Consider the following 13,700-nt stretch of genomic DNA (forward strand, 5'->3'; position numbering starts at 1 on the left):
GGAAGGATTGTGAGTTCGAGGACAGCCTGAACTACATGGTGAAATTGATGACAGCCTAGATTACACAGCAAGATCTTGCCAATAATAATAATCATAGTAATGGGAACAACATAGAATGCTTTGAGAGCTAGAGGATAGGTCAGTGAGAAACGCACTTGGCTGTAAAGGCATGGGGCCTGGAGGAGAATCCCCAGAGCTCACATAGACCCAAGCACAGTAGCTGCATCTATAATCTTGGTGAGAAGAGGGAGGGGTGAAGCTCTCAGGCCAGCTAGCCTGGCATGCGCAGTGGCAAACACCAAACAGGGGACCTTGTTTCAAAACAAGGCAGAAGGCAAGGACCAACGCCCAAGGTTGACTTCTGACTTCTACCCAGGAGCCCTGGTGTGTGTACACAATACATCACATACATGCACATGCACGCATGCAGGCACCCCCACAGATTGCTTTGTTGTTGTTGTTTTGTTTTTTATTTTATTTTTTTCTTGAGACAGGGTTTCTCTGTAGCCCTGGCTGCTGAGGAGCTCACTCTATAGACCAGGCTGGCCTAGTCACAGGATTTTTTGGTTTTTGGTTGTTTTTTTTTTTTTTTTTTTTCGGGTTTTTTTGTTTTTTTTTTTGTTTTTTTTTTTGTTTTTTTTTTTAAGACAGGGTTTCTCTGTGTAGCTTTGAAGCCTATCCTGGAACTCGCTTCACAGGATGTTTTTTAAAGGGCAAGAAGAAAACGTTTTGTAGAAAATTTACAACCTTCTATCTGGTGGGATTTCTTCATACTACAAGCAGTTTATGCAAAACAGATGCCTGAAGAGCCGTGCATGCACACACCTGTGGGCTCTGTGGTTATATTTCATTTTCTTCCTCTTCCAGTTCTTGCAGACAACCTGAAATCCAACCCTGGAATCAAGTGGCAGTATTTCAGCTCGGAGGAAGGAATTTTCACTGTCTTCCCAGCACACAAGTTCCGGTGTAAGGGCAGCTATGAGCATCGCAGTCGGTATGCTGACGTCCTGCGGAGGTCACTTGTTGCTGACGGCCATCTGCATGGCGGGGTGGGCTGTGACTCTGGGGAGAGAGTCTGCCCAGTCTGGGCCGGACCCCAGACTTCAACCCCAGCAGTGAGTTCCACACACGGTTCTGCCCCAAGCCGTTCAGAAACCTTTCCTTGCTGGAAAATGTCTACATTTGATGCAGATGGGCATCCCTGCACTAGGGCAGAGTGATGATGCAAAGCCCAGAGCTTTCCCACAGCTGTCTATCACACCAAGCAGAGCTGTGGGAAGGAAAGACAGTGGCTTGATGCATTTACTGTTCTGTGCCGGGAACACCTTTGTTGAAATAGACATGGCGGCACTTTCTCCACAGCTTGACCATAGAGCGTCAAGATGTAATTGCCCTAAAGTTTGTGGCTGATTTTCCTTTCTGGGACAATGGGTTTGGTTTGACACTTTTGAAGTTTACATGTACACTTCAGACACCACAAGCTCTAAGGTTACTCACAGAGCTTTGGATTAAAGGTCACCATTATCCAGCTTTTCTCACACCAAAATGACTTGGTTGTACCATGTAGCCAGAGGGAAAGGCCTGGTAAGATCATTTGTAAAACAAGGCTCATCAACTTACAGAAGGCCCTAGGCAAAGATGGACTCCTTTGAGCCCCAACAGGTTCCCTTGGCAGTGCCAGGTATGGGTGCCTGGAGGTAGTGGGAGATGCCTATTCTCCATGACCTCCAAACAATCACCAAAGTATCCCTTCATCCTTCCTTCAGATTGTATCCAAGATTTTTCCCAAAGTAAAGGGAAGGAGAGGAAGGAAGGAGAGAAAATTGTTATTATTTGTATGGTTTTTCTGCCATTCTTTCCCTAGATATTCTGGTACAGTTATATGCCGTGAAGACTGGACCAGAAATCATGGCTTTGGTATCTAGCTCATTGGTTCTCAACACCCCTAATGCTGGGACCCTTTACTATATAGCTCCTCATTTGTGGTGATCTCAGCTATAAAATTTATTCTTGTTGCTACTTCATAACTGTAATTTTGCTACTGTAGTGAATCATAGCGTGGATATCGGTGGTTTCCAATGGTCTTAGGCGACCCCCATGAAAGGGTCAGTCAACACCCCCACGCATACTCAAAGGGTCGCGAGACCTATAGGTTGAGAACCACCGAACTAGTTGGGGGACGCAAAGACTGACTTTTGCTCCTGAGGAAACCAATTAAATGGCCCGCTGCCTCAGCTCGTGGGAGGGAGGGCAGGGTCTCATCACTATTCAACCTTCATCTGCAAGTTCCAGCTCGAGCCTGCCTAGAATGAAGCTGACTCTTTGGCTGCGTGACCATGTTTCCCGCCTCATAGATTGCCAGTCCTGCCTCTTGACTTGTCTTAACTGGTTGCCTTTGCAAACTCTCTAGAACCCGTCGAAGACTCCAGTGGGTTTCAGAGCACAGCACATGAGAAAGGAACCAATCAAGCTCTGAGGTTGCCTCCCAGTTTATCCATGGAACGTACAAGGCTATTTATACGTCCCCCTGAAGCCACTTTAGATAAAGCTGCTGGGCTTTTCATTGGGTGAATTCAGTTAGGACAAAGGCAGTACATCATTTTAAGAAAAATCCTCTCCCCTAGTTAAAAGAACACGCACGCACGCACGCACGCACGCACGCACGCACGCACGCACGCATGCAAGGAACATCCAACCTGGTGTCAGTGTAGGGCTGGCCAGGAGGTCCTACTGTTCTGTTCCTGGTTCTTCATGAGGCCACCTACCCTGGTCTCTTTTATCTCATCTCCCTGCTGGCTCAGTGGTACTGACTGGGGAACTGCTAAGGCAGTCTCAATACAAGACTTTTGACTTGCCAACAGCTAGTGTAAACTTGGCCAGATTTTAAGGTTGTTTTTTTTTTTTTTTTTTGTTTTTGTTTTTTTTTTTTTGGTACTTGGGCTACATTTCTTGTGCCCAGGCTTTTGTGACTCACAGGCAGCTCACATTTCCCAGAAAATTCTAGTTTTAAAGGTGTCAATAATGGACGGGATTCTCTTGAGGCCGATTTGCTTTCTGAAACCACCCCTAATTTGTTCCAGGTTTAAAATGAATAGAGAGCTCATTAACCCTCTTCTTTCCACCCCTCCTGGTCCACGCAGCAGCGGCGGAGGCTGCTTTGATCAGAGGCATTTATTTCCCCTCCATGACTTCTGCATTCCCCTGATTCTTCAGGTCGGCCAACAAGCACCTGGCGGAAAGGGTGGCTGATGCAGGTTTAGACAAATTTTGATGACATGGTTTGAGATGCTCGGCTCAGGAGCGTTTTGGTGGCTGGTCTGTATGAGTCACTGAGACATAGAGAGGAAAGGGAGGCTCCCTGAACCAGGGGTGTATATATGTGAAGAGAAAGGCCAACCTGCCATCTAGAACTGCCCAGCATATGCCCAGGTCACAGGCTAGCTTACTGCTAGAAAAACATCATCTGTATGTCTGCAAGACAGACGCCAACTCTAGCAAGTGGGCCTTGTTCTCCCTTTGGACCAAGTCTCTAGAGCCTGAGGGGCCAGCAGTTCACTCCCCAAAGCAGAATGAGTGAGTGGAAAGCCTGGACCCTGTAGAAGTGAGCTGGGACTTTCAAGTGTGTGGAAGAAGTCAGCCTCTCAGAAGGTGTGCTCACGTCTTTAAAGTCGGAATTTCACGGTCCCGTTCTTTTCAATGCCCCTCCCCCTTCCATTCTGAACTCACTTCCACCTGCGCCCCCCCCCCCTAGAAGAACCCATACACCCTGGGGAGCCCACACATCTGTAGTGTTCACAGCTGTGTTAACACCCTTTTCCTTTCTCTAGGCCCATATATGTCTCTACTGTCCGGCCGCAGTCCAAGCACATAGTCGTGATCCTAGACCATGGGGCCTCAGTCACTGACACCCAGCTCCAGATTGCCAAGGATGCTGCTCAGGTCATTCTCCGTGCCATTGATGAACATGATAAGGTGATTATTATCCCAGTATCCCTTTGGGGCATGAAAGCTGTCTTGAATATTTCCAACACTTATTTTTGTTTTATTATATTCAGTCAGAGGCATCATAGTGACATCTCTGTCACCAGTGGACCAGATGGCACCAGTGTGTCCATACCATTGTCGTGTAGCCCGAGTGTTGTGACGTTTCCATCACCAAAGACCTTTTCTCTAACCTCATCGCTGAAAATGCACAGAGACCACACTACTCCCTACGCTGGTCTCCAGTATGAAAACCAAGATGGGCAGCTTTTGCCATCATTTTTTCCTGCATGAATTTAGGGATGTTTTTGTTGTTTTAAGTATTATATGCAAACACTGTGCTGCTACTTCTTTTTGGCTCAAAGGCCAGATTCTTGGGTTCTCTTCTTTCCAAATTCTTTTCAAATTTGACAGGTTGATGACTTCGGGCATTTATTTTTAAAGTCAGAACCTGTTCTATAGGCCTTCTCCCAAGTGAGGCTTCCCTGCTACCTGAACATCCAAGCCTGGGCACTGTGGCTGAGGCAGGAGAACTATGTGAACCCAAGAGTTTGCGGTCAACAATAATAACATGAGGAAGACTTTGCCTCAAACAAACAAAATAAAACTTTAAATAGTAGAGGAAAAGGTCATCAGGTGTTTTTTCTGTCCTCCAGATTTCTGTGTTGACTGTGGCAGACGCCGTCAGGACATGCTCACTGGACCAGTGCTATAAGACATACCTATCCCCGGCCACCAGTGAGACAAAAAGGAAAATGTCCACCTTTGTTAGCAGTGTGAAGCCTTCTGACAGCCCTACCCAGCATGCAGTGGGGTTTCACAGAGCATTCCAGTTGATTCGAAGCACCAGCAATAACACTCGGTTCCAATCAAGTAAGTGCACTTATGAGAGATGGCCACGGTAATGGGCTGGTTGCATAGTTCAAAACTAGAGGGGAAACTTTCCAACTGATTTCAGATAAAATTATCATGTGCTATCTTCATGGCCATCTAATGAGTGTTCTCATCTTTTCCATCTTACCATGGTCAGTCTGGGGGACTTCTAGACTCCCAGAGCCTCCTCTTCCTGCCCCTTTATTAAGAACACATCCTCACTTATTTCCCAAGGGAATAGCCACATCCTCTTTAATGTTAATTGTTGGCTTTGCCTCTCTGTGGGCTTGGGGCAGTTCCGTGCTGGTGTACATGTGCTCCGGAGGGGACAACAAGGATTCTTGCCTTGATCCCTCCTTTCTAACCAGCTGTCATTTAGATGAGCACACCCTTCCCATGTACAAAGGCACTCTAATTTAATTTCCGTGTGTTAGAGAAAAATCTGGAATAAGGATGCATGCTAAAGGAAGGAAAAGTGTAGTTGAAATAGGACTCTGCTTTGAAACTTTTCAAAGGATTCTTTTATTTCTCCTTTTACACTTAAAAATCTGTAGCCATTTTTCTTTATTTAAAAAATTTAATGCATCCTGTTTTGGGTTGGGTTTTGCTTGCTTGCTTTCCTTTGTTTCTCTTTCTTTCTTTCTTGTACTAATCAGAATCTAAAACTTTCGTCCACGGTACGGTCCTTTTTCACTGCCTCGGTAGATCCATAAGGAATACCATTAACCTTTTAGGTTGTTTCTTATGTGTTTGTTTGGGTGTGGTGTTTGGGAATCATCTCATAGCAAGAGGAGAGTGATTTCAAGGGTAGATCTGATTGTATGTGCAGGGCTCAAATTTGAATTGTTTTTTCCTCTGATGTTATTTCCAAGACATGCTAGTTAGATACTTAAAGAGAGAGTCCCAGAGTCCCCAAATCCCTAAAATTAGCCACCTCTAACTTTACCAGTGTTATACATCCCCACCAGTGGGTGACTCCGAGAATACAGTAAACAAAGAGCCAAGTCAGAACAAACCTAATAAAACTGTCACATGAGCACCCCAGACTGGGACTCAGCTCACTTCCTTGTTCAGCCAGCATCAGAGAAGCTTCCTCTTGCAGGAGATGGAAACAAATACAGAGACCACAACTGGACAATGTGCAGAGAGTGAGAGACCTTGGAACACTCAGTCCTAAATGGGGTGTCTTCATCATCCCTAACCAAGACACTATCTCCAATTGACATCTACTTGTAAAAGAAAAAATGATTTTCCCTACTGGATGTATTAAACACACTTAAGGGTGGGCCCCATGACCAGCAGTAGATAGCTAACACAAAGTTAATGGTATTTTTATAGACTTTTTGTCTCATGTTCAAATGTTTGGGAGTTTTTTGTCTTACTGATCTTTTGTTTGTATATTATGGTTTCAGATTTTGTGTTTTATGGTGTGTGTGTGTGTGTGTGTGTGTGTGTGTGTGTGTGTGTGTGTGTGTGTTTCTTGTGCTTTTTCTTTCTTTTTTTTCTTTTCTTTTTTTTTATTTGAGGGGGTGGTTTGTTGTGGGATGTCTTTCTGTATGTTGTGAATATACGCTGTTCTCACTGGTTAGTAAATAAAGTTGTTTTGGCCTATGGCAAGAAACTTACAGCCAGGTGGGAAATCCAAGTAGAGATATAGAGAGAAGGGCAGAGTCAGGGGAGACACCAAACGCTGTCCAAGGAGCAACATGTAATGCAGGTAAAGCCACAGAACACGTGGTGATACATAGATTAATAGAAATGGATTAATTTAAGATGAAAGAGATAGCTAGCAAGAAGCCTGCCATAGGCCACACAATTGGTAATTGATATAAGCCTCTGAGTGATTATTTTATAAGCAACTGTGGCACCTCAGGGCCAAGTAGGACACAGGAAAACTTCCAGCTACAGTCATTTTCTTTTTTTGTTGTTATTGTTTTGTTTTTCAAAACAGGGTTTCTCTGTGTAACCCTAGCTGTCCTGAAACTTCCTCTGTAGACTAAGTGGACCTTGAACTCCCAGAGATCCACCTGCTTCTGCCTCCCAAGTGCTAGGATTAAAAGCTTTGGTCACCACCACCTAGCTGTGCTTTTTCTTTTTTTTATCCTGGTTTATTTGTTTTTTGTTTGCCTGTTTGTTTTCTAAAGCAAAAGAGAAAGAAAAGGTATGGAATTGGATGGGTAGGGAGGAATTGGGAGAAGAGAAACCAGATCAAAATAAATTATATGAAAAAAATGTTTCATATATATATATATATATATATATATATATATATATATATATGTATGTATGTTAACTACCAATGGAAAAACAACTTCAGTTTTGCTTGGTTGAGGACTAGGTGATAATGTAATAGGGTTTGGGCAGACCTAGTAAGAATTTTGCAAAATAATTTTTGTGGGATGAAAATAAACTGTGCCCAGGTAGTAAAGGAAGCTAAGGGCTTGGGCCTTGTACCTTTCCAGTCATGGCCCCTGCTCTACAACCGCCCCCAAGGACATTCACAGAGGCAGTGGGCAAAATTCAAATCAAAAGGGTTCTGTTTAGGGGCCAGTCCAGGTACATCCCAGAATTTATCACCAATAGGACCTTTGCCAAGAAGAGATGGTTTCCCTCATACTGTGTGAGCTTGTGATACAGCTGTATCCCCGCCAGTAAGAATAGGAACTATTTCATGCTGTGGTTTGTTTGACATTTAGTTTTAGTGTGAAGCTTAAGTAAGATATTTCAGACTCTAGTAAAGTAATATACAGGAATATAGTAACAACTGAGAAAATATTGACATCTAGTATTAATGTGGGAATTTTCCTAAAACTTAAGGATTTTTATTTTTACATCAGCCTTCACCTCCTGATTTCCAATGACATTTACATTTGCAGTCAGGAAAGTCCAAGCATCCTATTTGGCTTTGCTAGTAGTAAAGAGGATGTATTTGTTATTAGTCCAACTTTTCTAAATTCAGTTTGGTTATCTATAGCATTGATCCTACATAAGTTATTACTCTGTGCGTAGCAATAAACACTTCAAAACCTAAAGTGGAACTTTACAAACTTCAAGAATTGTATATCTCTGTGAGGATAATTTTAATGGCAACTGTATTTATTACATATTGCTTTGTAACACAACCATAACACCATCACCTTTGATGATGTTAAATCCCAATTTCCCTCAGAAGGTAGCTTCCCAAGGGCACCCATGTCATGAGATAGTTCATAAAGCAACTAGGCTGCCTGCCATGGTTACTCTAAAGTAGCCCCAGTGAAATGATAGCAGCAGGACCCAGAGGAATGCATGTGTATACACGTATTTCTGTACACAGGGATAAGATTCCCTATAGTGTGTCCAAAAGCCATCTATTGACCCAAAGGCCTTTGTGTTAGAAAGCAATCTAGAAACCCAGCTCTCTTTCATCCCTTCCTTGTTACCCATAGAGGTAGGCAGTCCACTATCCCCATCCCCCTTCCGTCTCCCTCCGTGTGTCTCTGTGTGAATGCACCTCTGCAGCGCTCCGGGACAACACAGCAGCGTGCAGCCGATGTGCAGCCACTCTGCGGCAAAACTGCACCGTGCGGCAACAGAGCAGGAACCTGGCAGCAACCCATGCCAGAGATGGATGGCAGGATGTCTCCTCAGTCGCTCCTTTTCCTTATTTTTTGATGACGGAGTCTCTCAGTGAACTTAGAGCTTGTCCTCCTGACCAGAATGGCTTAACCAATAAGCTCCCAAGATGCACCTGTGTTTACCTGCCAGCCCTGGGATTGTCGTTATATACCACCTCCCCTGGCTTTGAAGTGTTACCTTGGAAGTACACTTCACCCATTGAGCTGTCTCCCCAGGCCCGCCACTCTTTCTCTTGAGTCAGTCCACTTTGGCGAAGGACTTCTCACTCAGTTACAATTACTTCTCGCTCACTCCTTGGCCTGATTTGGAGGGTGGTTTGAATTAAAATCACAAGTCATCCCCAGACCGATCAAGGAGTGCACACCCATGCGTGTTGAGGCTTCTTTCTCACATACCGCCCGCCCTCTTGGGCCATCACCCTCTTGTTTGCCTACCCATTCATTCAGTTGACCAGTCATCATTCCTCCCAGCAGCTTCTTGAAGTTGGTACGGGTATCTGTCCCGTTTTCTGGACATTTCTCCAACTGTACATATGAAGAGATGACTACCTTTGCCTACATGACCCAGACACACTAAGCAGTTTATAGTAGCAGTTTAGAGCACATGGTGCTTCTGCATCCATAATTTGGCTTTGCTACACTGATAAGCTTTCCAAATCAAACTGTATTTGTCGGGAGTTGGGGTCTGGCAAATCATTTTTCATGTTTGCAAAGCCCTAAAAGAACCTCCACTTTAAAGCCATGTCTGTTCCCCCCCTCCCCCAAAGTGTGGCTCCTGTTAATGGCCCTGTATGACTGGGGAAGGGATAAGCTGTATTCTGAATCCTCATTTCAGAAGCTGGGGAGATTTCCTTTTAGGCTGGCTTAAATGAACACAGCGTGGGTGCCTGGAGGAAATCGCTGTCTTTCATCTGGTAAATGTGTCAGGAGCGTCTTGCGCTGGATAAGTGAGGCCTTGCTGTCCAGAGAGCCCAGGATGGAAGGGAAAAGGAATTAGCAAGATGAAAGCCAGCGCATCCATCGCATGGGAAAGGCTCAGGACACAAGGGGCCAGCCAGGTCCTTTGGGTGGGGAAGTCTGGGAAAACTACAGAGCTCCCTCTAACCAGAATCTGAATGTAACCTCGGTTTGTGTGTTTTTGTTTAGATACAGACATGGTCATTATTTACCTGTCAGCGGGCATCACATCAAAGGACTCCTCCGAAGAAGATAAAAAGGCAACTCTCCGCGTCATCAATGAAGAAAATGGCTTTCTGAACAACTCCGTAATGATTCTTACCTATGCCCTCATGAATGGTAGGCAGTGCTTCCAGATTTTCCTTTCAGATGAAAGTTCCTTCTAACCGTAGCTGCTTAAGAAAGAGAAAGAGAGGCCGGTGCCCTGCTTTGATGATGCTATCAGGCAAGGCCCCAGCAGCTCTTCGTACCCAGGGCTGGGCTGCGTGACCTTGCCTAGCCAAACGCTGGTTCCTGACTCTCCTCTGCTTCTGTGGTCTGGCAGTTTTGCATCCCTCTCCTTTTTCCAGTTCTCCTCTGTATCCTAAGTCATCAGAGGTTTGGATACTGCAGGGAGCTTGATACTCACAGATCCCGTGAGTTGCAGGAAGCCATAGCGCTGTCCTAGAGGCTCGCCTTCTCAAGCATACTGATAGCCTAATTCTCCGCAGAACCATACCTGAGCCTGAACCAGCTTCCTCGGCTGTCCAATGCAGGTCTCAAGGACCTGCTGTGCAGGCCTGTCAAGAGGGTTGGCCTTTCTAGACATCACACACTTGGAGCAGCCCTGGGGTATTATAGCCAGTTTTCATTGAAATACTAGTTTCGCTGCTACATGTTGGTAGATGGGTTTAGAAAATTGGAATATTTGAAGGACGACTCCACACTCACCTTTCTGCTACCCACCTGTCCTCCAGCATGTGGACAGCCCTGGTTTATGCCTCTGTGGTGTGGTGCCACCACACCTATTTGTATGTGGCTTTTCTCTCCATGGATCTCCCCCTCAGGGCCTCAGCCTGGGTACTTGGATGCTATCTTCCCTTGTGGCTGAGAGACAGGGGAATGCAGCCAGTCCCATTTAGGAGCTCTGTACACTCGACCCCACCCCATACCCCATGCTGATTTCGGGACAATGGTTATTATCAGTTTGATGTTCTAAGGGTTATGTGGAGAATGCCCCCAAAATGTAAATCCTAGATATTGTTCTTAGGAGGGACCCAGGAATCTGTTCTTCTGGAGTTAGACTGGGCCTATGCCTTATGGACCACCCTGAGGAGGTACAGGTTCACCACAGGCTGCCACAGTTGTAGCCACCGTTCGCCAGCATGGGCTCATGGCAAGATTCTTCCTCTCTTTAGACCTCAACTTTTTGTTTTCCCAGGCAACAGCTCATTATGTAGCCCAAACTATGTAGCTCAGGCTAGCCTCAAACATGAGGCCCTGCTTCAGCCTCCTGCATGCTGAGGTGGCAGGTGTGTGCCAGCTCAAGACCTCTCTTTTATCTATGAGGTGAGGATAATCAACTCGACTGCATAGTATAAAAAGTAACAGGATGAGCAGGGTGGTGGTGGCGGCGGTGCATGCCTTCAATCCCAGCACTCGGGAGGCAGAGCCAGGTGGATCTCTGTGAGTTCAAGGTCAGTCTGGTCTACAGAGTGAGGTCCAGGACAGGCACCGAAACTACACAGAGAAACCCCGTCTTGAAAAAAAAAAAGAAAGAAAGGGAGAGAGGGAGGGAGGGAGGGAGGGAGGGAGGGAGGGAGGGAGGGAGGGAGGGAAGGAAGGAAGGAAGGAAGGAAGGAAGGAAGGAAGGAAGGAAGGAAGGAAGGAAGGAAGGAAGGAAGGAAGGATGGATCCGCTAGGAAAGTTAACAGCATGGTGTATGTTGAAAGTTAATATAGAGCGACTGGAGAGATGGCTCACAGGTCAAGAGTGATTGATGCTCTTACAAAGGACCTGAGTTCTGATCCCAGCACCCACATTAGCGACTCACAGCCACCTGCAACTCTAGGTCCAAAGGATCTGACACCCTCTTCTGGTTTCCGTGGCCGCCTCACACACGGACCTACAAGCACACACATAAATAAATAAGTCAGAGATTTTAAGTTACCATGGAGCTTGGTGCCTAGCAAATCCTGGGGACGGAGTGGGCAGTGATGGTGTTTCCTGTCACTCAGCCTCGCTGACAGTGAAGGGCATCTCTGCTGTCTGGGGTCAGTCTCGTTCAGTTCTCCCAACAGGGAGGACAGGTGATTTAAATGCAGGAGAGGAGGGAGGAGGCAGACCCACGGGAAGTAACTGGATAAAAGTCCCCAGTTATCACCTGTCCAGGCACCAATCCTTCAATCGGAGTCTTGGGTACACTTGCCATACCCCTGACAAATACACACTATAAAACCTCTGGTTAACTCCATTCACCCATCCTTAGCTCTTCAGTTTCTCTCTTTTGTCTTACCAGATATATCTTGTCACTACTAGTTCTCTGACTGCTGTTCGCTGGAGCAGACACTCTCCCTCACTAGATCCTCCAAGAGCTCAGATAGGGAAGCAAGGCCAATGTGAGCCTGTGAAAGAACTGTGTGTGTGTGTGTGTGTGTGTGTGTGTGTGTGTGTGTGTGTGTGTGTGTGTGTGTGTGTGTGTGTGTGTCCGTCCGTCCGTCTGCCTGTCTGCCTGTCTGTCTGTCTGTCTGTGTAACCACTTTCCCAGACGTGGTCTTCCCATGACTTTTGATTGCAGATGGGTGAAAGTTTGAAAGAGCTGGATTTTCTGAGGAATTTGGATGAGGTATATGACTATGGCTGGGGTGAATGGAAAAATACAAAACAGAAAGCTCACAAGTTTAATCATCAAGCTTGCAGTGAAAGCTGGGAACACTGAAGACAATTTATAAGTTGCAGTATAGAAATTTCTGGAAGGTTGTTGGCTTTTCATGGCCATTGCTCTCCATGAAATAGCTAGACAACTTACCTGGGGTTGATGGTAGTGAGCATGCCCAAAGTTTGGAGAGGAGGCTTAATGAGGAGTAGAGAGAGTGGTTCAAACTGGAACATTCTGACGTCTCTATCAGTTTCTCACACCATCTCTCAGTTCACTTCATAAAACTTGACTTCTGGAGTCTTTAATTTGTGAGCATACAGCAGCGAGGACTCTGGGAAATGTGGTTTCTAGCATGCCCATCTTGGTGGGTTTACAACCCAGTGTATTTACTAATCTGAGTGTCAACAACCCAACCCTGTCCCACGCTGTCCTGCCATGCCTAGCAAATATCTAGGGTTGTCACTTGTTGACACTTTGAGAGCAGAGCAACACTAGACAAACAGGAAATACATCTATTGCCCGAGTTGTCTCCTCTCATCCTTCTACCTCTCTGAGCCTCTCTTGAGATGAGGTCAAGAGTCAGTCATGTCTTTTACATTAAAACAGATCCCCTCAGCCCTCACCCCAATCTCAGCTCTATGCCAAGCAAAGGGAACAGTTACCTGGTTCTCAAGTGATTCGCCACAGGAATTTATTTCTTTCCTTTCGCCTTGAAGGAGTGCAGTGGAATTCAAGTTTATCTAGGTATAATGTTTTTAAAAAGAAATCAACCAGTCATGGTGGCACTTTTTTTTTTTTAATCCTAGCACTCAAGAGGCAGAGGCAGAGACATCTCTGAGTTCAAGGCCAGCCTAGTCTACAAAGCAAACTTTAGGCCAGCCAGAGTTACATAGTAAGACCCTGTCTCAAAAAAAAAAAAAAAAAAAAAAAAAAGAAAGTAAGGAAGAAAGATGATCCCTTAACTCTTGCTGCTACCTGGTAAACTAGAATTGAACTTCTGATGTTAGAAACACGCTCACTCCGTGGGTGAAAAGATCACGGCATATATGGTAGGTGACCCGAGAAAGCTTCAGGTTCGTCTAACAATGGAATAGCTCAGAGTTTGCTGTTGAAACCTTCAAGAGTAGCAGACAGAATCTTCTGGAAGGGCAGTGGTGGAGACTCGCCACCAGCTGAAAGCACTTGAACTTGTTTACAGTGGTGCCCATGTGAGATCAGTTACTAATCCTTTTGACTGTATGCCAACAATAGCAAACTAAAAAAAAAAAGAAAAAAAATGGTTTATTAAATTTATTTTGGTACTATGGAATACAGATGTTGTAGAACAATACATCCCACTATGCCTAAATCTTCTTACAACGTTTTCAATACCCTGTAAATATAAAAAAAAATACACATTAAATAAATCAAATTTA

General features: G+C 45.2%; 1 protein-coding gene across 1 annotated transcript in view; it reads left to right on the forward strand.

Annotated features, from left to right (window-relative positions):
* The window catches only part of Cachd1 (cache domain containing 1), a 230,744-nt gene that overhangs the window by 173,006 nt on the left and 44,038 nt on the right, over nt 1-13,700 (forward strand). The window contains exons 5-8 of the mRNA XM_006974048.4: nt 868-994; nt 3,828-3,972; nt 4,638-4,854; nt 9,618-9,767. Coding sequence (XP_006974110.1) covers nt 868-994; nt 3,828-3,972; nt 4,638-4,854; nt 9,618-9,767 — 639 coding nt within the window. The remainder of the gene's footprint in view (nt 1-867; nt 995-3,827; nt 3,973-4,637; nt 4,855-9,617; nt 9,768-13,700) is intronic.

The sequence above is a fragment of the Peromyscus maniculatus genome, chromosome 2 (genome assembly GCF_049852395.1).
Source record: "Peromyscus maniculatus bairdii isolate BWxNUB_F1_BW_parent chromosome 2, HU_Pman_BW_mat_3.1, whole genome shotgun sequence".
NCBI lineage: Eukaryota > Metazoa > Chordata > Mammalia > Rodentia > Cricetidae > Peromyscus > Peromyscus maniculatus.